General features: G+C 39.4%; 1 protein-coding gene across 16 annotated transcripts in view; it reads left to right on the top strand.

Moving 5' to 3' along the window:
- The window catches only part of ANKS1B (ankyrin repeat and sterile alpha motif domain containing 1B), a 1,150,138-nt gene that overhangs the window by 808,432 nt on the left and 321,913 nt on the right, over positions 1 to 19,793 (top strand). For all 16 annotated transcript variants that reach the window (XM_082419292.1, XM_082419289.1, XM_082419300.1 and 13 more), the window contains one exon: positions 17,660 to 17,758. In XM_082419292.1, the coding sequence (XP_082275418.1) occupies positions 17,660 to 17,758 (99 nt within the window). The remainder of the gene's footprint in view (positions 1 to 17,659; positions 17,759 to 19,793) is intronic.

A 19,793-nucleotide genomic window follows, 5' to 3' on the forward strand; every position in this document is an offset into this window, starting at 1 on the left:
TGTAAGGCCCTGCATTATCTATGCCCTGTTTCCCCCTCAAAGTCATCTTACTAGCCTTTAACCACTAAATTCCAATCTTACTAGCCATCTATCTGTTCCTAGAATATGCCTGGCCCTTTTCTCACCTCAGTGCTTTTGCCCCTTCTGTTCCTTCTGCCTGGAATTCCCTTCTAATGGCTCCTGTCATGGTTGGGTTGCTCCTTCTAATCCTTCATGTCTTAGTTTACATGCCACTTTCTCAAAGAGGCTTTCCTGACCAGCCTTTTTAACATAAGTCTTCCGTGGAATTTTTTCTTTTTAATCACAGCACTGTATTGATGTTCTTTATAGCAGTTTTTACTAACTGTGTGACCTTGGGCAGATTATTAGGTTCTCCCTGTCTTCAGTGCTTCATCTGCAAATCAGGGTAATAATTGTACCAACCTCAGGGGTTGTTGTGAGCAATCAACAAGGCAGAGCACTTAATAGTGCTTGGCATATATAAAACTTTGCTAACTGATAATTACTTGTATTATTTTTATTAGGTTATTTTTCTGTTTTCCCCACAAGACAGTAAACTCTAAAAGTAGAGGGATCTTGCTGTCCTATTCTCACTGTATCCCAGGACCTGGCCCAGTGCCTGGCACATAGTAAGTGCTCACAAAATATTAATTGAACAAATATATGTTGAATAAATTAATGAGTGGCAGGTCCTACCTCCGTGGTAGCTTTGACTCTGGACTAGACTCTGCCAGTTTGTTTCCAGCGTTCAGTGGTCTCCTTTCCAAGGCTGCCAGATTCAGCAAAGAAAAATACACGATCCCAGTTAAATTGGAATTTCTATATTTATCTGGCAACCCTACTTCCCTCACTACCACCTTCACCCTTAATAAGCAACACTTTCTCTCTCTCCTTCCCTCTCTCCCTGCCTTTCTCTTCCTCTTTCCTCCTCTCCTTTTATGTTTATTTGGCTATTTCCATATATAGCTCTCAGTGTCAGAAGACCTTATCATCCTTAAATCTGGAGATGTCTGGTCCTTGAGAACACCATCTCTTTGAAGGACTAATGAGTCGCCTTTATTACTGGCCTACCAGTTCCCAGAGGGCTAAATTATCCACCTTCACCATCACAGTCTCCTTCCCAAGGGACTGCAACTCACCCTCTTCTCTCTGGATTCAGAACATGTTAAGTTAGGAACATAAATGTCCTTAATTCATTCTCGGACATCCTCTACCTTATTATTTCCTTTTTAGACATCTTCCCTCCTAAATCCTGACTTTGAAAGAGACCTACAGGAAAATTACCCAAACATGGCTCTGACCCTGAGAACTTTACTTTCCCACTTGACCAGCCAGAGGGTTTGACAAGGCTCTGCAGAAGAGCTGACAAGCACCAACTCAACGCCATGTTGTCATTCCCCACCTCCCAGCATCATCCCGGTTCAGAACATGGCCAGTTACTTGGTGCTTTAGCCACGAACACCCTGGATCACTTATATTAACATGCTTGGTTCTAGCTTACACTAAGGTAGTTGGAAGAACTAACCACTTGACCTTTCAGGAGGTAAATAATATATTTGCAGTAAAATGTGTTGGAGAAACCATGGCAGTCACTCTTAATGGTCTGTCAATATACACGTAAGGCTGTGTGTGAAAATAGGGTCATGGGAGTTACTTCTTGGCAGTGTAACACATCTGTTTGACTGGAATCTGCATCCAGAAAAGGTACCCTGCTAAACATTTGGCTCTCTTTCTGTAGTGAAAGAAGCATGAGCATCAGAGTCTGACTGAATAAAACACTGACCCCAAATCTACCATATACTAACCATGTAAACCTGGCTACATTGCTTCATAGCTCTGAGACTCAGTTTCCTTGTCTATGAAATGAAGATACTACCACTTATAGTAGAAGATTGTTGGAAGGTTTATAAATAGAAGGGCAGAGTATCTAGTACTCAGTGACTGGTTGATGGCCAGTAGTAACTATGAATCATTTTTTGGCACTTTTTCCTGTGTGTGGCTGTGCTGGTCATACCCAGGAGCAAATTTTGCTTCTCCAAGAGGAGCCTTTCCTTCTGGAGTTCTGCATCACCAGCGCGAGGTCATCTCCAAGAGGAACCTTTCCTTCTGGAGTTCTGCATCACCAGCAAGAGGTCATCTCCAAGAGGAGCCTTTCCTTCTGGAGTTCTGCATCACCAGCAAGTGGTCGTCTCCAGGAGGAGCCTTTCTTTCTGGAGTTCTGCATCACCAGCGCGAGGTCATCTCCAAGAGGAGCCTTTCCTTCTGGAGTTCTGCATCACCAGCAAGAGGTCGTCTCCAGGAGGAGTCTTTCCTTCTGAAGTTCTGCATTACCAGCGAGAGGTCATCTGCAAGAGGATCCTGCTGTAAATACAAAGGTTCCATGTTCCTCTTCTGTTAAGAGCAGAGGGTCCAACCTAACCTAATCGCTGCTCATTTTGCTCTTGTGAGGCACTGGGAAATATTCAGCATGTTAGATAGAGGAACAAAACTTAGATACCTGCCAAGATTATGTACAGCCTACCCAAGGAAAAAAATTTTTTTTTTAACTTCACAGCTTGTGATTGGAAAAGGACACAGGACAGCTGCTAACTGTTTTCCTTTCATCTCCACTTTTGGCATGTTCTTCTAATAGCTCTCCTGTCACACTCAGTCCGCAGCACAGTGGGAGCTAAAAGAGTAGGACCGAGGTGTCCCCCCAACCCTATTCTCACCCCCTGCTCAGACTCAGCTGCTGGAAAAGACCATTTTAAGCATTTAATGTCCGCCCTACCCCTTTGGGAATGGCGTAACCCAGCTAGACACCACGCTTCAAAAGAGAGAGGCAAGTTAAAGCTTTGCAGTTAGTTAGGGAACATTTAGACTAGAAAAAACCCAGGTCCCTGCCAACCCTGATTCCGTGATTCAGTGAACAGAAAGGACTGGAGCAGAGGAGGGAAGAATAGGTCAGATGGCTTTCCAAATGCTCTTCTATAAAGAGGGATTCATCACTGCTTAAACTCTGTAAAACCAAACATAAAATACTTTAGAACATTTGCTTTCAAGTGTGAATTTCATATGGTTCAAAGTAAAATACAAATGGTTTAGGTCTAACTACGTTTTTTTTTACTGAACCTTTTCTCTCCTGCGCTAACCCCACTGGAGGCGGTGTCAGATGATAGTTATGAGAAAGACTCCTGTCAGCTATTGGGAGCAAGTTATTTAAGTACCTACCTCAGAGACTTCTTGTGAGAATTAAATAAGGTAATATAGCTAAGGCATTTAGAAAAGAGCCTGGCACAAGAACTCAATACGTGTGCAATTTACTTTAGGCTAACTTACACCAACTGCCATTAATGGGAAAACAGAAAGAAGACAATAGGTGTTCATATGCTTTATATTTTCGTATGTATGTATCAGGAAAAAAGTAAGAACATACAAATAAGTTTTTTTCACATCACTTTGCTTCTTTCTTGTGTGAATTGTGGATTAACATCCTGAAAAATGAATAGACTTCCTCTTTTGCCACTATGAAATTTTTGACCAAAGACAGTCTTTAATAAATATACATAATTCTAAAGTCTCCATGAACACATGTTGCAAATGAATCATAATTTTAATTTATGATATCACCAAACCTTGCTCAATGCTTTAAGAAATACGTAACTGATTACTTAAATTCCCTTTCCCTCTCTCTCTCTCTCTGTAGCTTCAAAATAGATGTTTCAAAGGGGAAAAAGCCTTGAAAAATAAAAAGGAAAAAATTGGTTGTATAAAACTTATTATAATCATGTGAACTGTTAAATGCTAACTGTAAGAAACAAGTCTAAGATATAGCTTATTTATTCAAATATAGAACTTGCATATATATATAGATGCTTTCTAACTTATTGCTCAGCGATGTGACATTTATTTGAATTAGTAATTCATGTGGTCTAAAAAATCTAGGAAACTTTCTTCATAAGCTAAAAACATGGAAATTTAGTTAAGTTGTGAACAAGAAATTCCACTGCAGTAGACAGGATATGTTAAAATGGAAGGCTAAGATAGAGATGTAAAAAGTATACCACAAAATTTTCTTCTACTGCCGTTTCATTAATGTGAGAGAGGGAATTAAAATTGGAAGAAGCACATCATTATCTGATCACTTATGGTAACTCATGTTTCTGTCTGATAAACTAAATAAAGCTTTGTTCCAACACTGATAAGGGATTATAAATCTGGTATTTATCACAGTAGTTATTATCGTTATCATGCAGCAAAGACATACATTGCGTTTACCTGTAAACTGATATCAAATTGACTCATAATCTTTATAGAAGCTTAAGGTAGCATTGTTATTCCAAGGAAATCATGTAGAGTTTTATACCACCATGTTTTATACCACCTATGCTGTAAAAAAGCTATATTAAAAATAAACTAAAATATGTTTTTCCATGTGTGAATTTGCAAGATCGTGGTATCATTCATTCTACTACCGAAATATTCTATTTTAAATATTTAAGGCCACACAAACTGTAAGGAAGAATCTAATTTAGTTAATTATAGAGCAAAAGAAATCTCCTCCAATCGATAGTATCTTATTGATTTTTTTCAGTCTTGAACTGAAGAGAATAAATAACATCCAACTCAAGCTTATATTAAGAAGAAACCAGTTCTCTATGGTCCTTAAATATGTTTCCTTAGCATTTTATATAATATGCAATGTGAAGGAAAGGCTTCTAAATGAATGTGATATGACATTAAGGTTATGAAAACAAGAGAACTTTTCAAGCTGAAATTCTCAGAGACAGAAAAGATTAGCAGAGAAACTTCTGAGAAATGATTTCAATAAATAGCTATTCTACTTCAAATGGATCATTAAGTACAAAGCACTGCTTTTTATTCTATTTGGTCATCTTATTAGTTTATCACAGCTGAAAAAATCCAATACATAAGATATTCTCCCCATGGTCATAGAAACTTCAGCTTTCAACTCTTAGTGCACAAAATATTACATTACTTTTCTTCACTCCATGACTTAAGAAAGCAACAAAGACCCCCTGGATTAGACATTTCCTGTCAGTGAAAAAAACAGCTGTTCTAAAAACACTGCCTTGGGACTTTGATCCTTCTAGAAAGTCATTAACTAAACAACTTTATCTACTGATTATTATTCCTTAAATGTCTGTGCCATGTGCCTGGTAGTGTGCTAAGAATATAGTAAATAATTTCTCAATTGGACTTGTCATTTTGGTAGCATAGATTTCTAGCCCCATAATGAAGAAACACTAATGAAAGCAGAACCAGCTACTAATTTGTTTTAATGACTGAAAAATTAGAAGAGAATTTGCTAAAGATTCTAAATTTAATGTTCATGAACTTTGACTTACAGGAGCATCAGTTATATCCTGAGAATGATTCATGAGTTTGTTTGACTGCCTGTTTTGATTCCCTGTCACATCCTCGTTATTGCCCCATTTATGTGATTCAACTACGGTTTCCATGTCTTTGACTGTAGAGAGACACTGTCTAATAGAACATTCTATGATGACAGAAATGTTCTATATTTGCATTATGCAATATGTAGCCACCAGCCACATGTGGCCAATGAATCCTTGAAGTCAGGATTGAAAAGAATCAACTAGATACGGCAATTGAGAGGTCATTCTTAACATTTCATGGAGAAGTTCTATGGAGTTAATGGAGGTAAAAGCCTATTGGGGTGGGTTGAGGAGTAAATGGGAGATGAACAAGTAGAGACATCATGTGTACAAGGAGATGAGGGGGTAGAGAGTGCAGTGTGGTAGGTGGTTAGGTAGAAGACAGACCTGATGGAACTCTACTCCAGACACCACTGATCTGACAGTCATGTGAAAAATGGATGGCAGAAAGAGAAAGCTAGAGTGTATGTTCAGCTTTTACTGAGAAAAAAAGGAATTAAGCTGAGATTTTCTAACATTCAGTTAAGGCAAATGATAATAAGAGAATAAACTGTAGCTCCCTAGAAAGAATGGAAATATTTATTGTCCTTGATAGCACAGCTGTTAGCCAAGTACAAGCAAAATGATTAGTTGCAAGATTTGAAACATTTGATTTTTCTCTGAAAAGCTGTGAGAATCCATGATACTACAAAAATAAGGTATTCTATGATTTCTCCTTATAAGAAATTTTGTAAGTTCCTAGTACTGAGATTGATTTGTCAAAAAAAAAAAAAAAATGCATTCTTGCACTTCTCTATAATTACTCCTTAAAACAATTTGTTACAAGTTCTGAAACACTAAAATGTAGTTTCAAATTATACAATCTATATTTACATAGAATGATACTAATCAAAATTTGGGCATGACTGAAATAATAGCATTTTAGCACTGAATGGGTGTTTGTTAAACGGCTTCATTTTATGGGTGAGGACCACAAGGCTCAGAACTAATATATGACTTAGCCATGTTTACCCGAATAAGACCTGGACCCAGGGCTTTAGACTCCAAGCCTGGTGCTATTTTGAAAAAAGACTGGCTAGATGATGCACCAGGATGTTTTTGCTATCCCTATATATTACAATAAGAAAGAAAATAGAAAATTTCCAACGGAATACCTCACTGGGGACAGTGAATCCTTTTCTTTACATTTCCACAACTAGGACCATTTCCTCTTGGGCACATTCTCACCATTTGCATTGTGCGTTTCACAGTTTCACTCATTTTTCAAAAGTGTTTGGTAATTGTCCTGTATGCTAGGATATTTGACCCAAAGAGAAGTTGTCTAACTTCCCTACAGTTCTTCAAAATGTTTCCTCACTTACGGAAGATAGATAAGGTGGTGGTTTAGAGGAAGAACAGTGGTCTCTAAGGATTAAATTTTTATTTTTAATGTGTATTTTTTGTTGTTGTTGATTTTTTTTAAACATCTTTATTGGAGTATAATTGCTTTACAATGGTGTGTTAGTTTCTGCTTTATAACAAAGTGAATCAGCTATACATATACATATATCCCCATATCCCCTCCCTCTTGCATATCCCTCCCTCCCACCCTCCCTATCCCACCCCTCTAGGTGGTCACAAAGCACTGAGCTGATCTCCCTGTGCTTGCGGCTGCTTCCTACTAGCTATCTATTTTACATTTGGTAGTGTATATATGTCCATGCCACTCTCTCACTTTCTCCCAGCTTACCCTTCCCCCTCCCCATATCCTCAAGTCCATTCTCTAGTACGTCTGCATCTTTATATCTTTATTCCCCTCTTGCCCCTAGGTTCTTTTTTTTTTTCAAATTAAAATTGACCATTTTATTTATTTATTTTTTAACATTTATATTTTTTAAATATCTTTATTGGAGTATAATCGCTTTACAATGGTGTGTTAGTTTCTGCTTTATAACAAAGTGAATCAGTTATACATATACATATGTCCCCATACCTCTTCCCTCTTGCGTCTCCCTGCCTCCCACCCTCCCTATCCCACCCCTCTAGGTGGTCACAAAGCACCGAGCTGATCTCCCTGTGCTATGCGGCTGCTTCACGCTAGCATTCTATTTTACGTTTGGTAGTGTATATATGTCCATTCCACTCTCTCACTTTGTCCCAGTTTACCCTTCCCCCTCCCTGTATCCTCAAGTCCATTCTCTAGTAGGTCTGCATCCTTATTCCTGTCTTGCGCCTAAATTCTTCATGACCTTTTTTTTTTTTTTTTTTTTTTTAGATTCCATATGTATGTGTTAGCATACGGTATTTCTTTTTCTCTTTCTGACTTACTTCACTCTGTATGACAGTCTCTAGGTCCATCTACCTCACTAAAAATAACTCAGTTTCGTTCCTTCTTATGGCTGAGTAATATTCCATTGTATATATGTGCCCCATCTTCTTTATCCATTCATCTGTTGATGGACACTTCGGTTCCTTCCATGTCCTGGCTATTGTAAATAGAGCTGCAATGAACATTGGGGTACATGACTCTTTTTGAATTATGGTTTTCTCAGGGTATATGCCCACTAGTGGGATTGCTCGGTCGTATGGTAGTTCTATTTTTAGTTTTTTAAGGAACCTCCACACTGTTCTCCATAGTGGCTGTAACAATTTACATTCCCACCAATAGTGCAAGAGAGTTCCCTTTTCTCCACACCCTCTCCAGCACTTATTGTTTGTAGATTTTTTGATGATGGCCATTCTGACCGGTGTGAGATGATATCTCATTGTAGTTTTGATTTGCATTTCTCTAATGATTAATGATGCTGAGCATACTTTCATATGTTTGTTGGCAATCTGTATATCTTCTTTGGAGAAATGTCTATTTAGGTCTTCTACCCATTTTTGGAGTCGGTTGTTTGTTTTTTTAATATTGAGCTGCATGAGCTGCTTGTAAATTTTGGAGATTAATCCTTTGTCAGTTGCCTCATTTGCAAATATTTACTCCCATTCTGAGGGTTGTCTTTTCGTCTTGTTTATGGTTTCCTTTGCTGTACAAAAGCTCTTAAGTTTCATTAGGTCCCATTTGTTTATTTGTGTTTTTATTTCCATTTCTCTAGGAGGTGGGTCAAAAAGGATCTTGCTGTGATTTATGTCATAGAGTGTTCTGCCTATGTTTTCCTCTAAGAGTTTGATGGTGTCTGGCCTTACATTTAGGTCTTTAATCCATTTTGAGTTTATTTTTGTATATAGTGTTAGGGAGTGTTCTAATTTCATTCTTTTATATGTAGCTGTCCAGTTTTCCCAGCACCACTTATTGAAGAGGCTGTCTTTTCTCCACTGTATACTCTTGCCTCTTTTATCAAAGATAAGGTGACCATATGTGCATGGGTTTATCTCTAGGCTTTCTCTCCTGTTCCATTGATCCATATTTCTGTTTCTGTGCCAGTACCATACTGTCTTGATTACTGTAGCTTTGTAGTATATTCTGAAGTCAGGGAGCCTCATTCCTCCAGCTCCGTTTTTCTTTCTCAAGATTGCTTTGGCTATTCGGGGTCTTTTGTGTTTCCATACAAATTGTGAAATTTTTTGTTCTAGTTCTGTGAAAAATGCCAGTGGTAATTTGATAGGGATTGCACTGAATCTGTAGATTCCTTTGGGTAGTAGAGTCATTTTCACAATGTTGATTCTTCCAATCCAGGAACATGGTATATCTCTCCATCTATTTGTATCATCTTTAATTTCCTTCATCGGTGTCTTATAATTTTCTGCATACAGGTCTTTGTCTCCTTAGGTAGGTTTATTCCTAGATATTTTATTCTTTTTGTTGCAGTGGTAAATGGGAGTGTTTTCTTAATTTCACTTTCAGATTTTTCATCATTAGTATATAGGAATGCCAGAGATTTCTGTGCATTAATTTTGTATCCTGCTACTTTACCAAATTCATTGATTAGCTCTAGGAGTTTTCTGGTAGTATCTTTAGGATTCTCTATGTATAGTATCATGTCATCTGCAAACAGTGACAGCTTTACTTCTTCTTTTCCAATTTGGATTCCTTTTATTGCTTTTTCTTCTCTGATTGCTGTGGCTAATACTTCCAAAGCTATGTGGAATAATAGTGGTGACAGTGGGCAACCTTGTCTTGTTCCTGATCTTAGTGGAAATGGTTTCAGTTTTTCACCATTGAGGACGATGTTGGCTGTGGGTTTGTCATATATGGCCTTTATTATGTTGAGGAAAGTTCCCTCTATGCCTACTTTCTGCAGGGTTTTTATCATAAATGGGTGCTGAATTTTGTCAAAAGCTTTCTCTGCATCTATTGAGATGATCATATGGTTTTTCTCCTTCAATTTGTTAATATGGTGTATCACGTTCATTGATTTGCATATATTGAAGAAGCCTTGCATTCCTGGGATAAACCCCACTTGATCATAGTGTATGATCCTTTTAATGTGCTGTTGGATTCTGTTTGCTAGTATTTTGTTGAAGATTTTTGCATCTATGTTCCTCAGTGATATTGGCCTGTAGTTTTCTTTCTTTGTGACATCTTTGTCTTGTTTTGGTGTCAGAGTGATGGTGGCCTCGTAGAATGAGTTTGGGAGTGTTCCTCCCTCTGCTATATTTTGGAAGAGTTTGAAAAGCATAGGTGTTAGCTCTTCTCTAAATGTTTGATAGAATTTGCCTGTGAAGCCATCTGGTCCTGGGCTTTTGTTTGTTGGAAGATATTTAATCACAGTTTCAATTTTAGTGCTTGTGATCGGTCTGTTCATATTTTATATTTCTTCCTGGTTCAGTCTCGGAAGGTTCTGCGTTTCTAAGAATTTGTCCATTTCTTCCAGGTTGTCAATTTTATTGGCATATAGTTGCTTGCAGTAATCTCTCCTGATCCTTTGTATTTCTGCAATGTCAGTTGTTAGTTCTCCTGTTTCATTTCTAATTCTATTGATTTGAGTCTTGTCCCTTTTTTTCTTGATAAGTCTGGCTAATGGTTTATCAATTTTGTTTATCTTCTCAAAGAACCAGCTTTTAGTTTTATTGATCTTTGCTATCGTTTCCTTCATTTCGTTTTCCTTTATTTCTGATCTGATCTTTATGATTTCTTTCCTTCTGCTAACTGTGGGGGATTTTTATTCTTCTTTCTCTAACTGCTTTTGGTGTAAGGTTAGGTTGTTTATTTGAGGTGTTTCTTGTTTCTTAAGGTAGGATTGTATTGCTATAAACTTCCCTCTTAGAACTGCTTTTGCTACATCCCATAGCTTTTGGGTTGTCATGTTTTCATTGTCATTTGTTTCTAGGTATTTTTTGATTTCTCTTTGATTTCTTCAGTGGTCTCTTGGTTATTAAGTAGTGTGTTGTTTAGCCTCCATGTGTTTGTATTTCTTACAGATTTTTTCCTGTAATTGATATCTAGTCTCATAGCGTTGTGGTTGGAAAAGATACTTGATACGATTTCGATTTTCTTAAATTTACCAAGGCTTCATTTGTGACCCAAGATATGATGTATCCTGGCGAATGTTCCATGAGCACTTGAGAAGAAAGTGTATTCTGTTCTCTTTGGATGGAATGTCCTATAAATGTCAATTAAATCCATCTTGTTTAATGTATCACTTAAAGCTTGTTTTTCCTTATTTATTTTCATTTTGGATGATCTGTCCATTGGTGAAAGTGGGGTGTTAAAGTCCCCTACTATGATTGTGTTACTGTCGATTTTCTCTTTTATGGCTGTTAGTATTTGCCTTATGTATTGAGGTGCTCCTGTGTTTGGTGCATAAATATTTACAATTGTTATATCTTCTTCTTGGATTGATTCCGTGATCATTATGTAGTGTCCTTCTTTGTCTCTTGTAATACTCTTTATTTTAAAGTCTATTTTGTCTGATATAAGAATTGCTACTCCAGCTTTCTTTTGATTTCCATTTGCATGGAATATGTTTTTCCATCCCCTCACTTTCAGTCTGTATATGTCCCTAGGTGTGAAGTGGGTCTCCTGTAGACAGCATATGTATGGGTCTTGTTTTTGTATCCATTCAGCCAGTCTATGTCTTTTGGTTGGAGCATTTAATCCCTTTACATTTAAGGTAATTATCGATATGTATGTTCCTATTACCATTTTCTTAATTGTTATGGGTTTATTATTGTAGGTCTTTTCCTTCTCCTGTGTTTCCTGCCTAGAGAAGTTCCTTTAACATTTGTTGTAATGCTGGTTTGGTGGTACTGAATTCTGTTAGCTTTTGCTTGTCTGTAAAGGTTTTAATTTCTCCATCAAATCTGAATGAGGTCTTTGCTGGGTAGAGTAATCTTGGTTGTAGGTTTTTTTCCTTCTTCTCTTTAAATATGTCCTGCCACTCCCTTCTGGCTTGCAGAGTTTCTGCTGAAAGATCAGCTGTTGACCTTATGGGGATTCCCTTGTGTGTTATTTGTTGTTTTTCCCTTGCTGCTTTTAATATTTGTTCTTTGTGTTTAATTTTTGATAGTTTGATTAATATGTGTTTTGTCCTGTTTCTCCTTGGATTTATCCTGTATGGGACTCTCTGTGCTTCCTGGACTTGATTAACTATTCCCTTTCCCATATTACGGAAATTTTCAACTGTTATCTCTTCAAATATTTTCTCAGTCCCTTTCTATTTCTCTTCTTCCTCTGGGACCCCTATAATTTGAATGTTGGTGCATTTAATGTTGTCCCAGAGGTCTCTGAGACTGTCCTCAATTCTTTTCATTCTTTTTTCTTTATTCTGCTCTGCAGTAGTTATTTCCACTATTTTATCTTCCAGGTCACTTATCTGTTCTTCTGCATCAGTTATTCTGCTATTGATCCCTTGGACAGAATTTTTAATTTCATGTATTGTGTTGTTCATTGCTGGTTGTTTGCTCTTTAGTTACTCTAGGTCCTTGTTAAATGTTTCTTTTATTTTCTCCATTCTATTTCCAAGATTTTGGATCATCTTTACTCTCATTATTCTGAATTCTTCTTCAGGTAGACTGCCTATTTCCTCTTCATTTGTTAGGTCTGGTGGGTTTTTGCCTTGTTCCTTCATCTGCTGTGTGTTTCTCTGTCTTCTCATTTTGCTTCACTTACTGTGTTTGGGGTCTCCTTTTCGCAGGCTGCAGGTTCGTAGTTCCCGTTGTTTTTGGTATCTGTCCCCAGTGGCTAAGGTTGGTTCAGTGGGTTGTGTAGGCTTCCTGGTGGAGGGGACTGGTGCCTGTGTTCTGGTGGCTGAGGCTGGATCTTGTCTTTCTGGTGGGCCGGTCCACGTCTGCTGGTGTGTTTTGGGGTGTCTGTGGCCATATTATGATTTTAGGCAGCCTCTGTGCTAATGGATGGGGTTGTGTTCCTGTCTTGGTAGTTGTTTGGCATAGGGTGTCCAGCACTGTAGCTTGCTGGTCATTGAGTGGAGCTGGGTCTTGGCGTTGAGATGGAGACCTCTGGGAGATTTTTGCCATTTGATATTACGTGAAGCTGGGAGGTCTCTTGTGGACCAGTGTCCTGTACTTGGTTCTCCCACCTCGGTGGCACAGCCCTGACGCCTGGCTGGAGCACCAAGAGCCTGTACTCCACACAGCTCAGAATAAAAGGGAGGAAAAAAAGAAAGAAAGAAAGAAGTAGATAAGATAAAATAAAATAAAATAAAGTTATTAAAATAAAAATAATTATTAAGAAAAAAGTATTTTTAAGTTAAAAAAAAAAAATGGACAGACAGACCCTAGGACAAATGGTAAAAGCAAAGCTATACAGACAAAATCACACAGAGAAACATACACATACACACTTACAAAAAGAGAAAAAGGGGGAAATATATATATATCGTTGCTCCCAAAGTCCACCTCCTCCATTTGGGATGATTCGTTGTCTATTCAGTTATTCCACAGATGCAGGGTACATCAAGTTGATTGTGGAGATTTAATCCACTGCTCCTGAGGCTGCTGGGAGAGATTTCCCTTTCTCTTCTTTGTTCGCACCGCTCCCGGGATTCAGCTTTGGATTTGGACCCACCTCTGCGTGTAGGTCGCCTGAGGGCGTCTGTTCTTCGCTCACACAGGACGGGGTTAAAGGAGCAGCTGCTTCGGGGGCTCTGGCTCACTCAGGGCTGGGGGAGGGAGGGGTACGGAGGCGGGGCGAGCCTGCGGCGGCAGAGGCCGGCCGGCAGGACGTTGCACCAGCCTGAGGGCGCCGTGTGTTCTCCCAGGGAAGTCGTCCCTGGATCATGGGACCCGGGCAGTGGCAGGCTGCACAGGCTCCCGGGAGGGGAGGTGTGGCGAGTGACCTGTGCTTGAACACAGGCTTCTCGGTGGCGGCAGCAGCAGCCTTAGCGTCTCATGCCCGTCTCTTGGGTCCGCGCTGATAGACGCGGCTCGCGCCTTTCTCTGGAGCTCCTTTAAGCGGCACTCTTAATCCCCTCTCCTCGCGCACCAGGAAACAAAGAGGCAAGAAAAAGACTCTTGCCTCTGCGGCAGCTCCGGACTTTTTCCTGGACTCCCTCCCGGCTAGCCGTGGCGCACTAACCCCTTCAGGCTGTGTTCATGCCGCCAACCCCAGTCCTCTCCCTGGGATCCGACCGAAGCCTGAGCCTCAGCTCCCAGCCCCCGCCCACCCCGGCGGGTGAGCAGACAAGCCTCTCGGGCTGGTGAGTGCTGCTCGGCGCGGCGCCGAGCCTCTGTGCGGGAATCTCTCCGCTTTGCCCTCCGCACCCCTGTGGCTGCGCTCTCCTCCGTGGCTCTGAAGCTTCCCCCCTCCGCCACCTGCAGTCTCCGTCCGCGAAGGGGCTTCCTAGTGTGTGGAAACCTTTCCTCCTTCACAGCTCCCTCCCACTGGTGCAGGTCCGTCCCTATTCTTTTGTCTCTGTTTTTTCTTTTTTCTTTTGCCCTACCCAGGTACAGGGGGAGTTTCTTGCCTTTTGGGAGGTCTGAGGTCTTCTGCCAGCGTTCAGTAGGTGTTCTGTAGGAGTTGTTCCACGTGTAGATGTGTTTCTGATGTATTTGTGGGGAGGAAAGTGATCTCCGCGTCATACTCTTCCGCCATCTTGAAGCTCCTCTGCCCCTAGGTTCTTCATAACCATTTTTTTTTTAATATTCCATATATATGTGTTAGCATACTGTATTTGTTTTTCTCTTTCTGACTTACTTCACTCTGTATGACAGACTCTAGGTCCATCCACCTCACTACAAATAACTCAATTTCGTTTCTTTTTATGGCTGAGTAACATTCCATTGTATATATGTGCCACATCTTCTTTATCCATTCATGTGTCGATGGACACTTCGGTTCCTTCCATGTCCTGGCTATTGTAAATAGAGCTGCAATGAACATTGGGGTACATGACTCTTTTTGAATTATGGTTTTCTCAGGGTATATGCCCACTAGTGGGATTGCTCGGTCGTATGGTAATTCTATTTTTAGTTTTTTAAGGGACCTCCATACTGTTCTCCATAGTGGCTGTATCAATTTACATTCCCACCAACAGTGCAAGAGGGTTCCCTTTTCTCTACACGCTCTCCAGCATTTAGTGTTTATAGATTTTTTTGATGATGGCTATTCTGACCAGTGTGAGATGATATCTCATTGTAGTTTTGATTTGCATTTCTCTAATGATTAATGATGTTGAGCATTCTTTCATGTGTTTGTTGGCAATCTGTATATCTTCTTTGGAGAAATGCCTATTTAGGTCTTCTGCCCATTTTTGCATTGGGGTTTGTTTTTTTGTTATTGAGCTGCATGAGCTGCTTGTAAATTTTGGAGATTAATCCTTTGTCAGTTTCTTCATTTGCAAATATTGTCTCCCATTCTGAGGGTTGTCTTTTCGTATTGTTTATGATTTAAGGATTAAAATTTTTAAATCATTTCAGTATTCAAACACTGAAATCAAGTTTTCAGTATTACCTATAGATAGTAGCTAATTCAGGCTATAGCATCCTGATGTGTTTTATGTTTGTACAAAGAACCCAGGTTCTATATTTTGTATAAGCTTAAGTTGTGAGGTGGTAATTTAGCCAGTGTAAAACCAGATAATGATCTAATACATAGGTGGCCAAAGATTTTTGGTTTTTTGTTTTTGTTTTTGTTTTTTAAGAGCCTTTTAACTTCTTTGGAAAAACCCCTTAAAGAGTGAAAGTCAAACACGGAACGGTATCATATATCCCGCTCATGACACACTAGTCCATTTCTAAAATAATAACGCTTTCTCCAAATGAAGTCATTTATACCCTTAGCCATGCCCTATTGTGTGCACTGAGTACTTTCTGAGAGCAGTGTTTCCTGTGGCGTACTCCCAAGACTGGCTTATTTGTTTGCATTAGGCTTTTATTATCATACTGCTCTACCTGCATCGTTCTGCCTTCTCCAAGGTGGCCAGAGTAGCTTAAGCACAGGAATGTTACTATGCGTAGGTGGAATGTTTTTGTCCGGTGAGCGCCCATTGTACATCCCTAGCTATGATGCCATTCTAATGGCTTTAATCTTTCTAAGAACAGCCAATTACATCCATTTATAACATAGTCCGATATTAAATTGCTGACATTCATCTGTTCTGTGCCAGTCCAGGGAAAGACATTAGTCTTTGCACCATAGTAAACTGGCCCCTCCTCCTTCACTTTCTCAGGAAAAGGCATCACGATCCACCCCTACTTCTGAAGCCTGGAACTGTTGTGTATTCTGAATTTCTCCATCATTCTGTGCATTCAATCACCAAGTCAAACTTCTTGATAGTTTTCAGATCCACTCACTTCTTTCTGTCTCCTGTGACCACTACCTTAGTATAAGCCCACATCATCTATAGAACAACTACTGTGGTCTCCTAACGGTCTCCATGCTCCCATGATTGCCCTTTCCAGTTCATTCTCTTTTGCTTTAAATATTCATCAGTACCCATTTCTCTCCATAAATAGGTATTCTGTAATTTCTATTCATAAGTGTTTTTATTTTACACATTAGTAGGACAGAGTTTGACTTGTCCATAGAAAGCAGTGATCTGAATTCTTGAACTTCTCTACAGACTTATTTAAAGGGAAACTCTAGCTTGCAAGCTCCAAAAGACTAAAATTTAGGGAAAAAATAAGCCATTTATAGATTTCTGTGTTACAGGGAGTTCCCTGGCAGTTCAGTGGTTAGGACTCCGCCCTCTTATTGCTGAGGGCCCGGGTTTAATCCCTGGTTGGGGAACTAAAATCCCACAAGCCGCACAGCACAGCCAAAATAAATAAATTTCTGTGCTGGAATATTAATCAGAGTTCAAAAAATCATTGAAATCAGAGAATATCAGGACTAGACTGATCCTTGGAGATTATGTGGCTCAACCTCATCATTTTATAGGTAAGGAAACTGAGGCCCAGCCACAGAAAACAGATTGATCTTTCTAAATATGGAATTTCATCATGTAACTCCTTTTCTTAAAATCTGTCCAGGCTTCCCATTATGGTCAAGATGAAGTCTAAATTCCTCAGCATGGCGTACAATGTCTGTATAGTCTGGCCTTTCCTTACCTTTCCAGACTGACCTTTCACTCCTCTCTCCAACTTATCCTAGAACTTGATGTTTCCAAGTAAACTGTGTTCTTTCTTACCCACACAACATTGCACATAATTTCTCCTGGTCCTTCCCATTTTGAATGCTAAATCCAAACCATCCTTCAGACATCTGATTAGACATCATCTCCTCTGCAAACGTATCCCAGATCCCCTCTACACTGCCAAGCATGTGTCACCATCATAGCATATTCACAGCATCCTAACTGCCTTTGAACAATCTGTTTCCATCACTGGACTGGAAGGAACAGACAGTTGAGGGCAGGGACCTGCATCTTTTACTCATTGTTCTGTCCTCACATCTCGTTCAGGTATCTGACATTCAATATTTAAGATTAATTATTAACTCTCTTTTAACTTGCCTAGTATACTTCAATTATTCCGTCAGCTCTCCTTACAAAATCTATTTTCAGAGGGAAAATAAACTTGTTCATTCACCTCAATGCATAGGTCACTGATAGTTTTAAATGACAACTCTTCCTAGAAGTATATACATTTTTAGGGGAACAAGGTTTTGAGTCACAGGAATGAATTCCCAATGCAGATAATCCAACCATAAATAGTAAGCCATGAGAGTATTTGTGAGGGAAAGAAAACTTTCCCAGAACCTTCAACACAGTCATATAGGTGACCTACTCTCACCTCACCCTCACAGAAGAATGACTCTATGTTTTTGTCTATAAAAATCAGATCACTTGTTGGTTATTTATCTCTGTATTAAGAAAATCATTATTTACCCACAGTAAAAATGCCTGATTTAATTTATAACATTTCTGGTTTTGTTTCAGGGAAGCAATGTTATGGAAGATCAAGATCTGTTGGAAATTGGAATCCTTAACTCTGGGCACAGGCAAAGAATTCTACAGGCAATCCAGCTCCTTCCAAAGGTAAGCCATGCGTTATTACCTTAGCCATGAGTATAGTCCCAGTGGTTTTAAATTCAGGTGTGCAAGGGGTATTAGTATTTAGGACAATATGTCTGCATATTGATGCAACTCCTCAAAGCATGTCTTCTTAGTCCAACTAAACATTCAGACTCATAAGACTACTCTGAGCCACAGTAGATCTATCAAGAAAGATGTAATACAGGAAATGCCACTGGCTAGCAGGGCAGCTTCAGAGTTTTTCTTCAGTAGGATTCTTTATGTCAGTACAAACATCAGTCCATGCCCCCCAGGTGACAGATCAGGTGCAAGAAGACAAGATCAATATAGGGTGGGTACAAGAATGTTCCTGGATTAGAAGCCTCACGCCCTTAAAGGCAGTATCTCTTGTAACAACTCCATAGCCCTAGCCTCCAGGGACAAGGAACCTGCCTAATCACAAGTCATCACTCAGGGGAGTCCAAAATATCGCATCCCCATCAGGTATATGTAGTTCATGTATAAATCTTCCCAATCCAGACGCAATTTACCAACCAGGCATCATTTTAACTTTAAGTAGTATGTTACCTAGCAACAGAGTTGACCTTCTGTTTTCCAGATAAGGTTTCATAAGAGCCTAAAACAACTGGTCTTCAGGATATGTAGGATTTTAATTGGTAAGGAAAGGGAAAGGCATTTCAGGGCCCAGCAGGAATCACACAGATAGAGGTATGGTCCAGGCAACAAACGGCCAGAAGCATTAGGGGAACAGCGATACTCGATACTCCTGTGATTTAAAATCCGATGGGATTTGCACAACAATGTGAATGTACTTAATGCCACTAAAGTGTATACTTCAAGATAGTTTAAGGTGGTAAATTTTACGTTTTGTTATTTCACCACGGTTTAAAAAATAATTTTAAAAAAAAGAAGAAAAAATCCAATGTGATTAAAACAATTGGAGAGTGGAGTCAGAGTTAAAACAGAAAAAGTAAGTTGGGTCAGGTTGGTATCAGGCTAAGGTATTTGAAATTTATTCTGTAAGCACAGGGGAATGGACATGACTAGATTGCTTTAGGCCAGTTAATTCTGGAGACTGTATACAAAAGGAATTAGAAGGAGGGAATGTTGAAGTTGGGTCATACACTTGGAAAAAGATTCCGGGGGCAAGATTGGAGGCAGGGTAGCAGATGGACGGTAATAGATGCACCTAAATATATGAATTTATTATATATTTTGTATTCTCCTCTGTGCTTTTCCTTTCTGAGGAGGCTATAATTTCTCCTTCTCAGAATGGGAAAGATAAATACTAACCACTGTTTCTAAGGAAGTGACATGATGAAATTTGCCAACTGACAATGAACTGAGTTTCTACTGATAGAAACTTACCACTTTTGCAAATTCAAGGAAAGTCAAGCATACAAAGGAGTTTTAGTCATACAGTTTTCTACACTAAAAGAAAAAGAATAAAGCATCCTTGAAACTGTATCTGGAGGTAATTCTTATTAACATATTGTTCACCTCGCCACTTTTGTATCTTTACTTAGAATATTAGCTCCTCAGCAAGTTTTCTCCTCACTCTCAGCAAGGACTCCTGCACTGCTGTAACCCCAGAACCTGCCACATTGCCTGCCCCCTAGTAGGCACTCAGTAAATCAGTGAATGTCTCCCCACTTGTCACAAATCTGCCTGCCATTTAAAGTTCAACTCAAATGGTTCTACATCACTTTTTTTGTGAAACTTCTCCTACAGTGAAACCACTTCTCACCACCTTAGTAATTATTACCCTAGCCCACACCAACCACCTCTGATCAGGCTACCACAATAGATTCTAACCTGTCATCTCTAGGTTAGACTACTTGAGTCAATTTCCCATTGGTCCTCTCACCTGGACAGCGCATAGATGCCTAATCTCTGTCCTGGTTACCTTTCTTACCACTTTACAGTTGAATTTCCACACGGCACCCAGAAAGAAATGTAAATCAGATCATGCCACATCCTGATTAAAATCTCCAGTGGATTCCCTTTCTCATTTAGAACAGAATCTTTATCATGACCT

Source organism: Balaenoptera physalus, assembly GCF_965194825.1.
Source record: "Balaenoptera physalus genome assembly, chromosome: 13".
Lineage (NCBI taxonomy): Eukaryota > Metazoa > Chordata > Mammalia > Artiodactyla > Balaenopteridae > Balaenoptera > Balaenoptera physalus.